At 43.0% G+C, this 20,486-nt stretch overlaps 1 protein-coding gene across 2 annotated transcripts in view; it reads left to right on the top strand.

The window, feature by feature from the left end:
* Positions 1-20,486, top strand: part of crtc3 (CREB regulated transcription coactivator 3) — a 47,444-nt gene that overhangs the window by 7,850 nt on the left and 19,108 nt on the right. The window contains exons 2-5 of one of the 2 annotated variants that reach the window (XM_031756132.2): positions 113-223; positions 3,380-3,508; positions 9,138-9,199; positions 18,197-18,259. In XM_031756132.2, the coding sequence (XP_031611992.1) occupies positions 113-223; positions 3,380-3,508; positions 9,138-9,199; positions 18,197-18,259 (365 nt within the window). The remainder of the gene's footprint in view (positions 1-112; positions 224-3,379; positions 3,509-9,137; positions 9,200-18,196; positions 18,260-20,486) is intronic. The other variant, XM_031756133.2, reaches the window with a different exon arrangement.

The following is a 20,486-nucleotide window of genomic DNA, read 5'->3' as shown; positions in this document are numbered from 1 at the left end:
GTACAATATAAGGTCGGGTTGCTCAAATTCATTTCTCATTCAGAACTTGTTCTCTGGACTTGTGAAGGCTACGTGCCCAGACGATCAACGCATGACTTTGTTTTTGTCGCAGGTCCAGTTTCAGAAGATCCAGCAGCTTCGCTTGTCTCAGTCAAGGGTGCAGTACTACGGAGGCTCTTTGCCCAACGTCAATCAAATCGGCAACACCAGCACTGAATTTCAGGTGGGAACTCGTCACCATCAAAATATACAGCACCCACACAGACTGCATTCAAAATGTAATAACACCTCTCTAAGACTTTAAGCAAAATGAAAAACCATTGACTTGATTAAGTCCCTATGAAATCTGTGTGGAAAAGAAGCCCAGAGATTTGACAGAAATACTCATTGTGCACTTGTGCCAATTCATGTGCAGGTATGCTGCAGTAAAGTTGAGCCAAATTCAACTCTTTCACTAGACGAGCCTTATTTCTTTCTGTCTTTCTTTATATATGTATGTTTGGTCTTGGTGGAGCTCTGCATTAGTGCTGCAGCTGCATCAGTGCAGCATTGTTGTTCAAACCTATTGAGGAGGCCTCACAGGGCTAATGTCAGTTTGAACATGGCCTCAGGACATACTGGTGCAGAAACACGGGAGGTTTTAGTCGGTTTGAAGTTAAGCTAAAGAAGATTTCTTATTAAAAGAAAAGAAAAAAGAAAAAGATGTGTGCTGCCCTCGACATTGCAGTCCATCATGTGTAAGATCTCGTTTTCATTGAGGGGTTTTTCAAGGTCAGCTGTGTTTGATGCCCACTTTTGATGTGCAGTTCAACTGCAAAAGCAGCAAAACTGTGTGCTGAATCTTTAGAAGTGCAAACAAGCTGCTCTCGAGAGCATTAAATAATTCACTCGAGTTTCTGCAGACTGGAAGAAAAACCAGAATAAAGCATCAATGCTGCAGTTCTAACACAGCTTTTCTGTCACACTGGGACGTGTATCAGTTCTCTGAGGAGTATCTGTCCTAAGATACACAAAGTCCAGGTAAAGGTGTCCCTGTTAGCTGAAAGAATAGCATTTTGAGGTGGAGCTTTCCCCTCACTGACAGATAAAGAGTCCCTCACTGATCGAGTGCATTCGTCTCTACTGGGAACAAAATGCCACAAACTAAATGGCTTCTAGCTCTCACTCGATTGTAATCATTTGTTAGCCCTAATTCAATTAAATGAGTGCAGAGTGCTTAATGTAATACTTGCTAAGGCTTTCTTAATCAGACAGAATTAACTCATTTAATCCCAACTTTTCCCAAACACCTCAATACTACGATCACGTGTTATTAATAAACCTTAACGAGAGGTGGAAATGTTCTCTGCTTGATCTCAGCTGACTGGGGTGATAATCTGTATACTGAACTGAGTTATTTCTCCACTAAAGTGAAACCTCTTAAACTCCGAAATTCCTTTTATAAGACCTGAATACTGTAAGCATACAAAACCTAACCAGTGCATTAATATAACATTACTATCGGTAGTGTGGAGAGGATGTCACACAGGCTTAGGACACCCAAACATATAGCGAGGGTCCAGGCTGAGGCCTCGGGCACTGAGGTCTTTAAATCCCACCCTCAATCAGAATGTCAGCAGTGTTCCAAGGGATCCTGGGTACAGTAAGGTCTATGTCAGGGTACTGGAGAGGGGAGTCTATCCATTAGCTGAAGTTTGGATTCTGGAAGAACGATTTGGTTTTCGTTCAGCTCTTTCTCAAGGATATTCAAGCATTTGTGGGAGTTTTCCCAGCCAATCTCCATATGTATTATGGACACACAAAACACAACTAGTAAACTTGGAGAAGGGATCCAGTTGCATTTCGGGATGTTTTGGGAAGTTGGGGAATCTGGTACACCTACCATGTCCCTGTACAGTGGGAGCTTGGTTCATGTTGCTAGCTATAAGTCAGACTTGTTCTCGGTAGGTTGGACTTTGCCAGGGCTGCCCTTCATCACTGACTCTGATGTAATCTTATAGACTCTCTAGGTGCTCTCTTTGTAGTGCAGGCATGGGATGGAAGGTGTTGAGTTCAGCTGTTTCAGGATCTCATCTCTGCTTTGGGTAAATAATGTGGTCTTGTTGACTTCATCGAGCAATGACTGCTAATTTGCACTGAGGCGGTTTGCAGCCAAGTGTGAAGCAGCTGGGATGAGAACCTCAGAGTCTGAGGCCCTGGTTCTCAGCCAGAGAAGGGTGGAGTGCCCAGTCTGAGCTGGGAACAAGTGTAGGAGTTTAGTCAAACACTGGGAACACCTGCAGCTTTTGGGTTTTGCCCTTTTATTATTAGCAGCGACGAAGGAGTGATGAGTGATGGGCATCATCATCATCGTCACTGATATTGTTGTATCTTGTTGCATTATTTCAGCTTGTTTAAAAGCCTGGATGGAAAACAAACTGTTTTCCCTTTATGCTCTATATCTGACCCATTGCTCTCACAAATCACTGAGGACAGTGGTTGTGGTTCTCTAGGTGCTCTGTTATCTGCTGCTCACTGTTAATGTCTGTAAGATGTTTAGTCATTCTATGACCACATACCTGTGGTCAGAGCTGCATATATAGACATAACTACCAGACACTTTAAAGATGACTTGTATGAAAACAGATGGTTCGATCTTTATGTTAACATAGTTGAGTAACATGTCCTTTCAGGGTTTCAGCCAGGGAATAAACAGCTCTAGACTGTTAAACATGTTTGTGTTAAACATGTGACATTACATATATTTCACTGTGGCACTTTATAATTTCAGTATGTGCTGAAAATGCATGGGTACATATTAGTCTCTGACAGTGTTTGTGGACTTTTAAAGGGGACCTATTCTGTGTTTGTCACATTTTTCAGGCTTGGCTACAGCTTTTAAATTACACACATGGCTAAAGTTTCAAATAATCAGACTGCAGACTGCTCCATATGCTTGCGGTCAGGTAGTTGTTTTTCTATGCACAGCAGCATGAGATGTCCTAGAGAAGGGATATCTTTAAGTTGGTCATCTAAGGCCCACAAACCCCATCGACCTGCTGTTTAAACCGCTGGTTTGCGAGGGGCATCCAATCAGAAGAGAGTCATCTTAACCAGAGGGGAAAGGGGAGGAGCTACTACTGAGGGCCAGTGCCTGTGGCATAACTGCTCTAATAGTGTACAAGAGTGAAAATATGGAGCACGGTGAGGTGTAAAAGGTGTTAGTGATCACATTAAGTCTGTTCTGTCTAGGTGTACAACCTTAATTAACATGATTACTAAACGGCTCATCTCAGTAATGCAGCACCTTTCATCAAGTGTCAGCAGCTCTCCCTACATTTCAGGAGACGGCTTTTTGATGTGTGTGATGTGAACAGTTCCTTTGTTGTGTCCTTTACAGGGTGGCTTCCCTTCAGGTTTGGACTCAGTGAGAGGGACCCGCCACCACGGGCTGGTCGAGAGGGTCCACAGGGACCGCAACCGTATCAACTCTCCCCATCGCCGACCCCTCGACAAGCACGGCCGGCAGATATCCTTTAAAGCCTGAACGAACGATAGTTTCTGTGCAATACGGGTGTTGTCATCATTATGAAAGGTTAATCGACGACGAGAAAGCGGGTGGTGTGGCTTCCAGGTGGTTTTTGTTTTGTTTTTTAATGGGTTTGTGTTCATAGTGTGCTTTAATGTGACGACACTTACTGGTGTAGGCAGATGTTTTGTAGCCTCAGGAGCAGAATTAGTCATTATGCTAATTTAAAGTGTGACGCAGAGACAATGTGCTTGCTTTTTCCTAATAGACACTGACAGTGGGAGATTCTCAGCATAGTCTGAGAGCACACTGAAGGTGTGTGCTTTGCATGCATGTGTCGCAGTAAATGAGACTTTCATGGTAAGGATGCAGGAGCAGAGCGGTGAGTGTTTGACTCGTAGCTGCGCCTTTCATCATGGAGTCTCATCACAGCTGGAGTGAACGAGAGAAGAGAAATCATTTAGTTTTATACGTTCTTGGAGATTTCACGGTCTGCAGTGAAATCATTCAGGATTTGTAAGATTTTACGATGCACAGTTAATTACTGTGATTGTTTTTAGCCGTCAGCAATTACATCCACGGTGTTTGTCAGGATGCATAACAGCTGCGTAGGCAGTTCACGTATGATAATTTAACTCAGGAATAATGAGCAACCATTATAAGAGATGTAACTTGGACAGACTGTCCTAAAAATGAATTTGCAGTGCAGGAGAGACGGGCCCCGATTCCTTTTTAGACTGAGCCTGTCGTGTGCTGTTATTATTATCCAAGATGCAATCGCACAAAAACAGTAGCTGCTTCTAACCGATGACTGAAACATCAGTTTCTTGATGTGGATTCATTCACACCCAGTTTTTTATATTTAAATTAAACATTTGTTCACACACGCCCTACTTTTTTCTTCTTTCCCTGCCTCTGCACAGATGTTGAAGAGAAGCTTTTTATATATAAAAGATGTATAGTTTATTTATCTTTTTTTTAAACAGTCAGAAAAGATGTAACTGACTTTAGTAAGATCAATAATATCAAAATCAATACTCAATACTATAATGAAACAAGTGTAACTTGTGGGGTGGCTGCATGCCAAATATCCTTGGGCAAGATCCCAACCAGTTGCTTTGTGATGTATCCACTGGAGTGTGAATGTTGGATAGAAAAGCACCTGCGTAGAAAACCCCCCCCAGAAAAAAGTGCTCGTATGGATGGGTGTGAAAAGGTAAATGAGACAAGTGTAGAAACTTACTTAGTTTATTAAATCTAAGTTTTAACTTGGCCCTGTGTCAGAGAGGTGACCTGTCCAGGGAGTACCCTGCCTCTCACCTGCCCCCTCTTCCCACAGCTCTGAGAACGATAAGCAGAAGACAATGCATGGTTGGACGTGTAGATGTGTCCACTGTTTCCCAGGCATCGTTTTTACTTGGACCCATTTATATTAACATCAGCTCAAGCATATTTGGTGAATTCTTTGTATCTGAGCTAGCAATGCTATCCGTAATTGATGCCCTCATTCTTCTTTGAACCTTTTAGTCAATGCTGACCAGCTCCAGTCCTTCACACCGTGTGCTTCTCTATTGGCTGACCAAGTTGCTGTTGTGGTGGTGCTTGACATCTTTTAGTGGCTTTTTCTAGAAGCTCCACAGTTATCTTCCTGCTGCTCTGGAGCAAGCTGGGCCCTCTAACCACAGCCTGCAGGCGGACTGGTTCCTGTGGGCCCAGTGAGCTCACTGAGTGCTAGCACTGCCAAAAGCAGTCCAAGAAGTTGTACTTGGACTCTGTGCACTAACTGGAGAGACAGTAAGTTTATTGTTATATTTATTGTCACTAAGTAAATATAACTACACACAATAACTCATTCAAGAAAGCATCCATGCTCTTCCTTTCACTCCCCCCCATGCACATGCAAGCTTGTAGCCTTTCCTACTGCCACAAATAGAATCTAATTCTGTGAGAAACACTGTGTGGTGTTACGTTACCCACACTGTGGGTTGCATCCACTCAACCCGATGCGTTCCGTTTTTCCCAAACCTTGCAGTAGTTGCTCACAAGTTGCTCCCATGAAGGGAAAGCCAGCTGAGGCATGGCTGTTTCTCTCTGTAGTGTTGCAGCACAGCACCGACACACAGCTATGACAGCGCAGCTCTTTCTGCTGCTGCTCTTATTGCTTTATGAGACCAGTGAGTGGCAAAAACATGTCATAAACAGGTGTTGCTAAAGACTGAAACACACCAGACCTCTTCCAAAGTTTACGACAGCGTCATTAACTGCTGTATGAACACTGCCTTCAAAATATATAGAATACATATACTCTTTATTTCAGTTAAGTTTTACACTTCCTTTTGATCACTTTTGTTTGAGATAAAACGATAAAGTTGAGCCCAGTTTGTAGACCTTTGTTCTGCTTAACAGTTAAAGAGCTGTGATTTTGGTTCACATCACCGAGCAGTAGAACAGGATGAGGGATTAGGATGGATAGCTGAACTGTATTTGTTTGTTTATTTGTTTTCTGATTTTAATGAAAGTTGAACTTTACAGTTTAATTTCATGCAGAATGCAGATCATATGTATGCTGTAATGTAACATGTAACCCGGGTGGGGCCCCCGTGTTGATGTTTGATCTCGTAGTATCAAAACAAAAGCAGTGGTGTCAGTTCTGTGCATTGGTGTGGCCTGCACAGGTCTAATGAGGTGCTCGTTGCTCAGAATGGGCCCTGTGGGACAGGAGGCCATGTATTTAAGCACATGTGGTTCATGGTCACATGGTGTCATGGCCTTCCTGTTTAATATCTGATTATTTCATTAGTAAAAATGTATATCGCAGTAGAGGAAATGAAACTTGAGTCAACAACACTGGTTAGAACTGCTGAGAGCCAAAAATACCATGGTGCAGATAAAATAAACGCTGGGGGGAGGAGACATGTCATCGTTGCCCTATTAGGGTCTAACAGTAATCTTTCTGTCAGCTAGGCTACTGATGATTGGTTGAACTTGAGCTGGAAACTCGACCTTCTACTTACTCTTTACTTATTATGTGGTGATTACAGGGGGGAGCACAGCACCTTCAAAATAAAAATGTGAAGTTCACAAATTTGATGTCAGTCTGATCCTGACTGTGAAAGTTGGAGATGCTGTTATCGGGACAATGGGACAAACTATGAGCCTGATCTGTCTGATTCAGTCATCAGCAGTGTAGCTCAGTTTGAAAGTATTCCAGCTGCTTTTGTCTTAGGCACAGTCAGGTCATGTGTGTTGATACTGCTGCACACTCTGTCTTATTCTGTTTCTTACATTAAGCAGCTTTCTCACCTTCATCGATACACACATATATACACTTCACCTTTCATGTCAGCTCAACTGTTCACATTGCATGCATGTGTTTGAGGAGGTGCACTCACACTGAGACTTGGAGCAGGGAAAGGAGAAACTAGCATGACTGTAAATGAAAGCTTAATGCAGTGGTTCCCAAACTTTTTTTGCCAGGCCCCCCTTTTTTACAAGAAAAATGTTGCCCCCCCCCACACACACACACACACACACACACACACACATCCTCCAAACACACACACCCATATTTTGCTCCATTGCAGTTTATTTCACACCTCAAACATTTAGTAAACAATTAAGCAAATACAAGTAAACGGCAATAAATTACAGGTAGTAATAAAATAAACTACTAACTCTTTTACACGTCCACACCTACACGGGTATTTTTGAAAACTCAGCTGTTTCTATGCGTTTGGGCCTTTTCGTCAACACGTAAACGGCGTTATGATTCACCGCGGAGATTATTTAAAACTCCTTTTTGCGCTTACGTGTGGACGAGGATTACAGAGTTCGTCACGCAACGACAAAGGTATGTGCCTCTTTTCACGTCACGCTGTGCGCCACGTTATTGTTTACATGAGATGAATTGCAGAATGACAGATAGAGACAAAATACTGTTAATCTGACTATCTGCAGGTTTTACACGCAGTTGCTGTCCCTGCATTTAGAAAGGCAGAGGCGTCACGGTGTGATTGTTTTACGTGTAGTTGTTTTTTCCTGTGTAATAATATTCAACATTGCTGTCAATACATTTTTCAAAAAATGTCTCTCTGTGCAAAATGGGTTTAAACACATAAACAGCTGTGGGATAATGTTTGTCCGTGATTTGAACCGGGGGAACAAATTACGGCAGGATCAGCCTGATATTATTTGTATCCCGCTGTAACTTTACTGCATAAAGAGCTAACATGTCCAAAATGTCAGGAGTAGTTAGTTATTACAAGAAGTGTTTGTGAACTAAAAATCAAGAATGTGGGATACTGTTTGTCCGTGATTTGGAGAGCCCAGCGCTGCTCCCGACGCAGGGAAACTAATTTTCCAGGGGAGACCTACCTCGGCACTTGTGCAGGTGAAGCCAAAGGGAAGATATGCTTCACCATATTTTCTAGTCTTTGGCTTGGAAGGAAGTTGGTTTGGAAACATATTTGGCGATGCTTCATCTCCTGCTTTGCGTTTATGTGGGAGCCCCGTCAAAAACCTGTCCACAGTGTCCAAGCGCTTTTTTTTTCTTTTCATACCGCGCCCCCCCTGCAATGGCTCTGCGCCCCCCCTAGGGGGCGGGCCCCACACTTTGGGAACCTCTGGCTTAATGAATGAAGACTCATTAGTTAAAAATCACAAAAACGTGTGATAAAGTGTGTTATTTATCCTATTGTCTGTATCAAAGGACACCTGAAGCCAAGACACTTGTATTGGATTGTTCTTCTGTTTTTAACAGTGGCATATCTTTAAAATGTGATGGTGGCTCCAATAGGCCAGAGAAATACAGGGTGGGGTGATTTTGAATGATTTTCCCATTTCAGGCTCACTGCTCTTACAGAAGAAGGTTGTTCTTTCATTTTTCCTCTTTGTGCACTCCGGGTTGACTCCTCCATTGTAGCTGTTGAAAGGTGTTAATCCAGTTTGACTGGATCATGACCTCTCATCTCTAGGGAAACTATAAAAGTGTGCTTTAGGGCCTGTCCTATGTTTTGTGTGAGAACCGATGAATGACACAAAGTATCTAGATTGTAAATCTGCCCCATACCAATAATAATCCATGTGATACAGATACTCCTGGTACAGCCGTCAGTCTCGCGTGGCTTTGCTTGAATTAGTTTAAACCCTCCCTCTAAGCAGCTACCCCGTATTTCCAAAACAAAAGACCTCAACTCGCTGAAAGAGTAACTGTTGGCAAGACGAAGCGCCACCCTGCCCTCTCGCAGACAAAGCCAGGAACTCTGCATCAGCATTCAGGAGTAAATCAAATAATGCTGCCATTGTTTCATGTTGTCCAGCAGTCAGGTTGTTAGACAGCATATTAGAGCAGGAGTCTCAGCTTTAAAACATCCAGGCGGGCATGGCCTCTCTACTTTACACCACAGTATGTGTCTAAAGGCACAAATGTCCTTCTTAAATGTTGTTTCATTGAGTTTTTTGGGACGGTCGGTTCTGTTGTTGCAGCTTTTCTCTGTTGTACATCACTTCAGCAGGGCTTTGTCTTGTCTTATAGACAGAACACATCTGTATATCTTTTATAATGAGGTTTAATTCTGACTGTTGTGTTATGGTATGTTATGTGTCACTCATTTCCTTGACCAAAGCCTACATAGAGAGCTCTCCGTATGGAGCGGTGTACCTGTCGCCACCTCCGGACAACAACTGGAGAAGGTGAGTAGTGCCTCCGAGCTGCTGACAGAATGCTTATCGTCTTTTCTTCTTCCTCGAACTAGATCATTTTACAACAGGAACCATTTCCTCCTGCCAGTGTATTTCCCATATCAAGTCTGTCTCTGTGCTTGCTGTTATTTTCTTTTAAAGTCCAGACCCCAGCTATCTCGATTGAACACAGATCAGTGAGTAATGGCTGAGGGAGGCGCTGGAGCAGGCTGCTGGGTGGAGTTGTTGGCCTCGACTGTTTCTGCACAAATGTTTCAAGTGTGAAAATGCTGCGTTGGCCCTGAGAAGCCTGCGCCTAGCTGAAGGTGTCTGACAGATAGCCTTTTGTTTTAAAGGTCATGCCCAGCAGCAGTCGTCCTACTGCTAAGGGATTTGTGTCGTCACCGCCCCGTGGTGCAGAATCACCAACTTAGCTGAAACTCAGTCTCGGCATCTGCTGGAAGACTGTGCTGGACTGGACGCCTGAGCGCTGATCGTGGCTGCGTAGAGCAGTCAGTGTGCTGGTAGACAGCTTTTCCTCAGTGTTTACAAGGCAGTGAATTATGGGCCTGTGATAAAAGAGCTGAGCCAAGCTCCTCCCTTCTCACTCTTTCAGTCTTGCTGTCTCCACACTTTGTGTTTTGTATGCCGTCTTGGCCGGTTGCCGGTCAGCCTGCCTCGTTTTCTTCCACAGCAGCGACGCAGACATTGGCTCTGCGTTGCAGTGTACTATAACAGCTTGCGCCGAAGAACTGAATAAGGCCCACGCCCTTGCGTCATTGTTGTTAGCACAAAACAGGTTGGCTGACAAACGTCCTCGCGGAGCAGCCAGACGTCAGCGCACTCGGAGTAGGCGTGTTTCTTACTGAGCCATGTGGCACAAAGAACTAAAAGCAGATTCGTGCATATAATTTCGGCACCGCTGCTTTTGTATCAGACCTGTTCTTGGTGAATGGTTGAGCTTGTGAATTTACAGTACGAGCAAACGTGACGATCATTTTGACGTGATTCAGTCACTGGACCTTCTGGCATGAAGGCGCACACACGTCTATGAACGATAATGTGAAGTGAACTTGTCAGTCGATTGAATGAATCTTCCCTGGGTTGTGACTTCATTTTTTTTCATAGTTTCTCTGTTTATAGGTGCAAAGTACTCAATCTAAAATCCAAATACTTTTATGTAAACTGCCAAAAAACCCTTTGTTATGCTTGTGGTCATTTTTCCTTTCGTTTTCTATTCCTGTTCCCTCTTCATGCCCCTCTGCAGCTCCGTCAAGTCTCTGCAGGCCAAATCGAGCCTCCTGCTCCAACCTGCAGCAGATTGCTGTCACAGTGTGTAACAGGGATAAGCTTCCCCCTCAGCAGTGGATTTTTGCCTACTTTACTGTCACGGGCAGAGGAACTACAAGTACCATAATGCTGGATATAAGGCGTACCAAAAGTGGAAGCACATTGGGCAAACTCTGCTGTCCAGTTTGTCTGAGCAGAGCTTGAAAGCTCAGAGAGCATCACAGTCCCCCTGCTTAATGTTCACATGTCCACCTGACAGAGGGCTTTACATGTGTTTTCATTTGCTTTTTAGTTCTAATGATGTAGTTCATTATTCTGAGATTTGTATATCTGGCTTGCTGAGCCAAGACAAACAACAACAACAAAATGCTAAGTAGCCTTCCTGAATTTTACTTATCACAGTTTCCAGATTGTGGGTTTTGAAAAGCTGATAAGAAGTGAACTATGAAGTATAGAGCGCTTTGAGTAGTCCAGGAGAGTAGAAAAGCGCTATATAAGAATCAGTCCATTTACCATTTACCAAGTCTAAACGTTGACCTAATCCATCAGTGTCCACTGTGGAATTTTACCTGAGGTACTAGCAGACATAAGAACACTTAATCCCAATGTGAAAACAAAAGGTTCAGAATATTGAATCTGGCATCGTAATAATACTCAGAAGATGCTCGTAACAGTCCATGAATAAGGTTAATACAAGAGCGTTTAACATTTACGCTACAAAGATCCAATTTCAAATCCCTTTGAGGATCAGGGGCACGATCGCTGCGGTCACATGACAGGGCCACTGCTGAAAATGAAAAACAGTAATGTAATCAGATATTTGCAATAAGTTGCTCTCAATGTTTCATATGATTCAAGATTGAAATAGATGAAGTAAAGCTGTTTCTGCTGCTTCTCTCTTTGATGAATATATGATGTTAGATCACAGTGAAGTGCTTGGGAGCCATAAATACGGACCCTAGGTGCATATTGCTCATATTTGCCCGTCCCCTCTTAGTTTTCTTTTTTCTTAATTAAAAACACATACGCACATTTGTACTTAAACAATGGAGAAATACTTCTCTTTCTTTGACTCTGCACTTCAACCACGTTTTCATAGTCATTTGTTTTCATTTGCACGTGTCTGCGTTTGAGACGCCTCGAGAAGCAACAGCGTTCATCTCCTGATGATAATGCAGCCATAGCTATTTTACAAATCAGGTCACGGTCCTTGGACCGGCTGCATTTGGCAAGTGTCCTCGTTCTGTAAGCTGTCTGTGTGGACAAAATGAATGAACACAACACAAGCTCCCCTCTGCACTGTCACTGTTATGCTTTTCCTCTCAGCCTGCTGACGGATCTTGTAGCTTGGATAAAGACATAACACGCGGTTGGAGGGGAAACAGGAAGTGTGTTTGGCCTGAACTTGTGTCACATTTGGGAAGCTCTTCTTCAACTGGTTGGCCAGGAGGTCCCATTGAAGAAATTTTGTGTGTTGCAATCCTTTGCAAGAGACTATTGTTAATTTATTTTCCATATTTAAACCCACTCACTCTCATCCAAAGACCCCATCTGTGGCTAAGGTTAATAACCATTCATGGAAATAGTCTCAGGCCCTCGTGTTGTTACAGTCAGAAGCAGATCCTCCAGCTCGACTGTCTCAGGGGAGAGTGGGGTGGTAAGTGTTTACAGCGCCAGCTACATCTGCACTACATTACTGTTAGTCAGTTGTGGAGAAGAGCCACAACACACTTTAACCGTTTCGTTGCATTACCTCAGCGGTGTGTTGGGTTTCAGTGCTTAAAATCAGACGCTCAGAAAGGACACACAGCAACCATCTGTATATTTACTCAGATCATTTCAGGAGAAATCTCATCATATTTTGCAGAGTTTTTGGTTTGGTGTCATATGCTGCACTGAGTAAAAGTTTGACAACAAGCCCAAACATGTTGGCAGAGTAATAAAGAGCAATGGTGAGGGCCACGAAGAGCAAAAAGCAAAATGATTCAGTTCACGATTCAGTCCTGAGCGTGTGATGGTAGAACATGTTCTACATGTAATGTATCTACATAGAACCTTGAGTTAGTATACGCTGTGGAGAGACCTCTGTTCGATTGTAACCCAGAACTAAGCTTCTATAAGCGTTTGAACCAAAAACAAAAGCAACAGTAAGAGGTGAGGTGCTATTACAGGGAAAAAGATCCTGCAGTTCTCCAAACACTCAGAATGATCACTGTTAAGTCAAATGTCCACATGTCAGTTTTGGGCCACTGTGTTTTTGTGATGGTATAAAACTAACACCTATAAAGCTGTGAATACTGTTGTGTTTGAAAGTGTCAGAGCTAGCTACAGTAGCTTTCTGACAGCTAACATGTAGGGCGCTAAAACAATCCTTAAGGTGTTTCAGAGCTTAGTTGCAAAGAATGGATCCAAATTTGGGAAACTTGATTTCCCGGGAATTGCGTGTACGGCACTGTCAGCCTCCGCAGAGCCCGATCTTAGAGTACTTGAAGAGACTGAAAACATCGTAAAATCTGCAGACGAACTGTGGCAGGTCTGGATAAAGTGTGTACACAGCACAGAGTACACAGTTTACCAGCTGCTGTTATAAAAAAGATGGTGTTTTAATAAAAGCTGCTTTTCACGAAGATGATTGAAAAATATATATTTGCATTCATTAGCACATCTGTCCTCTGGTAAACAGATGACTGAGGTTTACAGACTCTGTTACATAAGCTGAGGGATTGCTAGGCATGAGAGAAATGCAGGGGAACAGAGCTGTTCACATAGCCTTTAACCGCCCAGTGACCAGCAGTCTGGCCAAAGGAAAATTTTATCATCTCTCTGGATTTTCTTTTTCTCTGAGGGGAAAAAGGAGTTATATCCTAATGCGTCCATCTGTAGTGAGTCGAGCCAGGGTTTTTGATATCCACCATCTGTCCTTCCTACACACCGACACCTTTCTGAACGGTCCACTGTTAGAAAGGTGCGTTGTTTTATAATTTAAGACTGCTCTTAAAGAGGGTTAGTTCCTAAAGATGCTTGAGGCGTAAAACCCGAGTACAGCTCTGGGTCCCTTTGGAGACCATCTGCTTCAGGGTCAGAGCATCAATGCAGTCCCACGCTCTGCTTCTCTTCCATGCACCCATCTTTGGCCTGCTGTTCCTGTACCAGCCTCTCTTGGGATGAAATCTCAGCCCAGGCTCCCAGGAGACTGCAGTGCAGAGAAGAGGACTTGCATTCTTCCACCGCAGTCTCCGTTGGAGATGTTTTGTGACGATTTCTAAGGCATTGTGCCCTCTGTCTGATTGCCCTGGTTGCTGCTGCTTTTTCTATGCATTTGTTGAATGAGCTGTGGGTTTTTTGTGTATTTGTTTCAACAAAACAACTGCTGTCTCACCTGAAAACTGCGTCGTGAATTTGATGCACCTGTGCTCCGGGCTGCTGCTGATACTTAGCACAAACGCCGGTTGGCATTCACATGTACAACATGGCATAAACGTAACCAGTCTTGGATAAATTTAGACCGGTCTGCCCTTTTTAACAATCACACGTATTTGTGCAAGTTAAATATTTGTTGTGGGATGGGTGGGATGCCACAGCTAATCTGCATTCCTCTGCCTACGTCATGTCTAAATATAGCTATAGGTTGTACACCCTGCAGTAACACGTAGTGTTGTAGTTTTTTGTTGTTGTTTTTACAGTTGCATGAATGCAGTAAGTTGTCAGATAAGTCTGGAGGTTTGCAGACCTTTAGACTCACAAAGCTTAATAGTAACACTAATCGTGTTTCCAGCATGGCACTCCTGATTGTGGGTGTTGGTTTCCTGAGAGGCTTCTGTCACAGACTGTTGGAGGTCAGAGGTTTGGAGGTTTGTCTTAAAGTCTCAGCGTTGCTAACATGAGTATCTGATTTGAGAAAACATGATTCCAGCCTACATCATTGTAGAGACATCCTACGATACGATATTGTCACAATACTTCACTCACGGTGCAATATTGTTGCGATTTTTAATGTTTTGCAATATACCAAGAATTGCAATAACCACAAAACTGTGAAGTCAGTCTGCTTATCAGTCTATTAGATGAGGTCAAGTTGGCAATTACATACAATCTATGTGTGATTAAATAATTGACAATCACACATGTGTTCCTGTCTACATAGACAGAAATTCTCATTTTACTGTCACGTTTATGCTCAGTTACCTTCCTGCTCAACGGCAGCCCGTTGGCAACATGCTGGCAATCTGTGTGCGTTTATAAATGAGAAGTTATTTGCATCAACAAGCTCTGAGTGAGCGTAGTCAGTCAGACTGCAACTGTTTGCCTCGTGTCAGGTGTGATGAGCCTCTTGTTTATACAGGGAGTGCAGAATTATTAGGCAAATGAGTATTTTGTCCACATCATCCTCTTCATGCATGTTGTCTTACTCCAAGCTGTATAGGCTCGAAAGCCTACTACCAATTAAGCATATTAGGTGATGTGCATCTCTGTAATGAGAAGGGGTGTGGTCTAATGACATCAACACCCTATATCAGGTGTGTATAATTATTAGGCAACTTCCTTTCCTTTGGCAAAATGGGTCAAAAGAAGGACTTGACAGGCTCAGAAAAGTCAAAAATAGTGAGATATCTTGCAGAGGGATGCAGCAGTCTTAAAATTGCAAAGCTTCTGAAGCGTGATCATCGAACAATCAAGCGTTTCATTCAAAATAGTCAACAGGGTCGCAAGAAGCGTGTGGAAAAACCAAGGCGCAAAATAACTGCCCATGAACTGAGAAAAGTCAAGCGTGCAGCTGCCAAGATGCCACTTGCCACCAGTTTGGCCATATTTCAGAGCTGCAACATCACTGGAGTGCCCAAAAGCACAAGGTGTGCAATACTCAGAGACATGGCCAAGGTAAGAAAGGCTGAAAGACGACCACCACTGAACAAGACACACAAGCTGAAACGTCAAGACTGGCCCAAGAAATGGTAAATGGCCTGTATTTATATAGCGCCTTCTAGTCCCTAAGGACCCCAAAGCGCTTTACATATCCAGTCATTCACCCATTCACACACACATTCACACACTGGTGATGGCAAGCTACGTTGTAGCCACAGCCACCCTGGGGCGCACTGACAGAGGCGAGGCTGCCGGACACTGGCGCCACCGGGCCCTCTGACCACCACCAGTAGGCAACGGGTGAAGTGTCTTGCCCAAGGACACAACGACCGAGACTGTCCGAGCCGGGGCTCGAACCGGTAACCTTCCGATTACAAGGCAAACTCCCAACTCTTGAGCCACGATCGCCCCATCTCAATATGGGGAAATATCTCAAGACTGATTTTTCTAAGGTTTTATGGACTGATGAAATGAGAGTGAGTCTTGATGGGCCAGATGGATGGGCCCGTGGCTGGATTGGTAAAGGGCAGAGAGCTCCAGTCCCACTCAGACGCCAGCAAGGTGGAGGTGGAGTACTGGTTTGGGCTGGTATCATCAAAGATGAGCTTGTGGGGCCTTTTCGGGTTGAGGATGGAGTCAAGCTCAACTCCCAGTCCTACTGCCAGTTTCTGGAAGACACCTTCTTCAAGCAGTGGTACAGGAAGAAGTCTGCATCCTTCAAGAAAAACAGGATTTTCATGCAGGACAATGCTCCATCACACGCGTCCAAGTACTCCACAGCGTGGCTGGCAAGAAAGGGTATAAAAGAAGAAAAACTAATGACATGGCCTCCTTGTTCACCTGATCTGAACCCCATTGAGAACCTGTGGTCCATCATCAAATGTGAGATTTACAAGGAGGGAAAACAGTACACCTCTGAACAGTGTCTGGGAGGCTGTGGTTGCTGCTGCACACAATGTTGATGGTGAAGAGATCAAAACACTGACAGAATCCATGGATGGCAGGCTTTTGAGTGTCCTTGCAAAGAAAGGTGGCTATATTGGTCGCTGATTTGTTTTTGTTTTGTTTTTGAATGTCAGAAATGTATATTTGTGAATGTGGAGATGTTATATTGGTTTCACTGGTAATAATAAATCATTGAAATGGGTATATATTTGTTTTTGTTAAGTTGCCTAATAATTATGCACAGTAATAGTCACCTGCACACACAGATATCCCCTAAAATAGCTAAAACTAAAACAAACTAAAAACTACTTCCAAAAACATTCAGCTTTGATATTAATGAGTTTTTTGGGTTCATTGAGAACATGGTTGTTGTTCAATAATAACATTATTCCTCAAAAATACAACTTGCCTAATAATTCTGCACTCCCTGTAGTGTTCCCAAAGTATTTTCATGTATTTGATAAAATCGATCTTTGATGTCCCTGCATTGACATACCACTGCCACCAAAAGGTCTCACTGAACATATTGTAATGTTCACTTTGGGAGTTATTGCCCACATTAAAGTTAGAAAGAGGATGGGCAGCTTGCTAGCCAAGGAGCATGCAGTGTACTCCACTGGTTTCCAGTCAGATCCACCCTGGATTATTTTAATGTCCACTTCTAAAACACCAAGACAGTCAGATTGAGACGTCACGTAGGGAACCCAGTCAGTGTTGTCACAGGTCTGCACTGGTGCCCTTTGAGAACCAGCCCACATTTTGTCAATTCTGAGAACTGATTATTATGTAGCCACACTACCAGAGGTTGGGGGAATTCCTCAGAGAATAAAGTCACAGTGGGCTCTCAGCTATATCTGCCGACTTTCCAGCTTTGGTCCTAAAAATGTCGGCTCTGGGTTGGTCACTGGCACTGTGCAGTGGGAAAAAGACTAGTAGAGAGCCGGGCATGCTCACACGATTTAAAGTCGTCAGTAATCCTAACTTGGACAGTGAGAGGAAACGTTAGCCTTCAGAGAAAACTCAAAGTTAGAACATACGAAGTCCACTCAGAGATTAGCTGCCCAGCAGGTTCAAACCCAGGCTCACACCTCGGGCAGTTAAATTCTGTCTCCCTGTACTGAAAGTGAAGATGTGGCTAAACAGCTTGTTCACAAAGTGCCTGATGTCGTTGTGTTTCTGGTTGCTTTGATTTTTGGTTTTCCAACTATTTCTTTGATGGCAGCTGAAAAACAGGAGCATTTTGTTAATATATATAACGCTAAGAAAGCATTCCACAAACATCCCAGCCGGCATGACTGGAGAGAGGCGGTCTAGTTTATTATTTATTTATTTTTAGTTTTTAGTTCTTTCCATCACAATTTAGTATTTTTAGAAGAATAGCTGTGCCAGCTGGAGAAAAACAAACTGTAACTACGTCCTTTTAGTCCAGGGAAAAGTCAGGACCCTTTTTTGATGAGCGCTTTAGAACAAAATCCACTCGGTCAGTGTTCCCACTCCATCGTTTCAGGCTTTGACTCTCCACGTCAAGTTGTGTCCTCTGTTTCTCGTCGTTTCCTCAGAGTGCTGGTTGCACGTGTGAGAGGAGAGCTTCATAACTCAGCTGCAGGTTTATAAACCTAGCTTGCTTCTTGTTAACTCTCTTTTTGTCTTCATTTTTTCCTTCCCATCAGTCTTCACCCTGTTTTGAATTTATCCCCTCTTTCCATTTTCCTCCGAAATAAAACACTATTGTGCTGGGTCTAGAGTATTTTCCGAGGTCTTTCTTCTTTCCACACGTATGCCAATGCAAATATGTCATATTTTTTACAGGGATATTTTCTCCTCTTCCAGAACTTTAAGGCTGGAGCCAGGGGTCTCTGCTTTTACCCATTAAATGTGTCTGTCATGCTTTTCCTCTGTCTGTCTTCGAAGGGAACAGCAGCCATGGACTGAGGAAAAACGGCCGGGGTTTAGATTAATATCACAACTCAACAGGTGACCCCTTGACCCCATCCCTCTCCTTCTCAGTCTTTTTTTTCCCTCTTTCGCTCGGCCTGCTTTATCCCTCGCTTACAGTGACAAACAATTCTGTTCTTTGTCTTTTTGCAATCTCTCTTGGCTACATCACGTCCTGGTTTCTATCTGTTGTAAATCTCTGCCTGATTTGTAACATCTCAATAATCCCCTTCTTCTTTCTTCCTTTGAAGCACTGGAATAGAGGACCCGAGTCTCAGCTCCAGAGTCTTATCACTCATTTCTTTGTTTTTCTTTGTAGCTTTTCACTCCTGTTTTCAGTCTGTAACATTAATCGGTACTGACTAACCCAGCTTTAGGACTCGTGGCTTCTTTGCAGTCTAACATCAAGGTCCCTTACTCACACTTTCTGACTCTCAGCCTTTTTACATCATCCCTGAAATGTTGTATTGTCTTTGGGTTCTCTGATTTTTCTGGAGTCAGTTTGTGTTGGCGACAGTTGCAGGAAAAGGTTGAGAACATGTTGGAGTTCTGCATTGATTACTCATAAAATGTGGTCTGATCTTAATCTCTTTCACAACTCTGGACCAACACAATGTGACCAAAGAATAACAAACAGCTGCACTTTACTCGATTATTACGGGCAGCAGCGGTTTCCTTAGCACCATTCTTCTTCGCTGTTTGTCTGACTGTATTTCTTATTATAAGAGAACAGGATTAAAAACCACACAAGTGGAATATGTAGAAAAGAACAAAATGGCACACGTTGCAAAGTGCTTGAGTGCTTTCTACCAGCATTACCTCGCTGTGACCGTCGGCTTCTGTGAAACACTGAGTTGGGATATATGAAATATCTGCGCTCATACACTCGTAAAATGGAACCAGATCAATTTTATACCAACTCCAACTGTGGCGTTCTCATTTTCATTCAGCATGATTTTTTTTCCATAACTGACTTTGAGTGTCAGCCTCCAGGTCATCACCACGGAGAACAGTTTGTGTCTAAAATACACATTTTTTAAGTTTGCACCAGCGGATTATCAGAAAACAGTGTTTCTGTTACTATGGCAACAACATTAAATTGGATCAATCAGTCAATCAACTTGTTTTTCTTTGTTGTTTTTTTTGGGGGGGGCAGATTGATCACAACGTGTTGGCAATCCGTCTGCATTTGTAAATGAGAATGTAGTGCAGTTTTTTTTTGCACACCTTCACCAGTCTGAGAATAACTGTAACCAGCTGAAGCTGGATCACGATTGTTTGGAGACAGGTTGCCTCCCATTATGAGATTTGTGCGATTGCCTTGTGAATAAAAATGGTTGTCCAGACTGTGACGCACTCTCGATCTATGGGTGAACACTTGGTTGCAGTAAGTAACTGCAGTTGGCCGCCGAATGTGGACAAAATTGCAAGTATCACAATCACAGTAGCAAGAGGTTGCTGTTTGTTTTTTAATGTATAAAAAAAGGGACACTTACTCAATACTTTGATTTTATTTTAGTTTTGTAAGTAAAAGCCAGCTTCAATGAGTTAATTAACTGTAATAACGTCAGCTGTGAAAGGGTTTAAATCTGACTTCAAGACTGAACACACGACCACATTTGATGAGTACTGAGTGCAGAAGTCTGGATAGTGACAAACTCCTGCAACAGGGGAAAAATGTAAATGACATATCTGAATTTTAAATGCTTTGAAGATAATTCAATGTTTTATATTTTTTTCTAAATTTGCAGTCAAAATGTTTGTAAATGCACCTGTTTGCTATCCCAGGTGTGTGAATGGGGGCAGACGATTATATCCAATCACAGAGTCTCCTCCCTGTGCTTGTTTAACTGTTGTTTAAAGGATATTTCCTAATTTAGAATGTATTACTGCGTGTAATGTGAAATAATATTAAAAGTCATGGATCATTAGAGCTGGGCGATATGACCCAAAATTCATATCTCGATATTCTTTAGCTGGATGGCGATATAAGATATATATCTCGATATTTTCTTAAAGCCATAAAGTAAGAACAAAAAGATTTCTTAGTCACACTGTGTCCCAGATGTCACACAGGCACTTTTATTAACATACAGTGCAGATGTACATGAAGAAATTACTCAGAAATAAATTATCAGCATTTAATAATATCCATCCATCCATCCTCATCCGCTTTATCCGAAGTCGGGTCGCGGGGGCAGCAGCCTAAGCAGAGAAGCCCAGACCTCCCTCTCTCCAGCCACCTCCTCCAGCTCATCCGGGGGAA

This window comes from Oreochromis aureus, linkage group 1 (genome assembly GCF_013358895.1).
Source record: "Oreochromis aureus strain Israel breed Guangdong linkage group 1, ZZ_aureus, whole genome shotgun sequence".
NCBI lineage: Eukaryota > Metazoa > Chordata > Actinopteri > Cichliformes > Cichlidae > Oreochromis > Oreochromis aureus.
The sequence above is the reverse complement of the archived record's forward strand: the minus strand, read 5'-3'. Positions and strand labels throughout refer to the sequence as shown.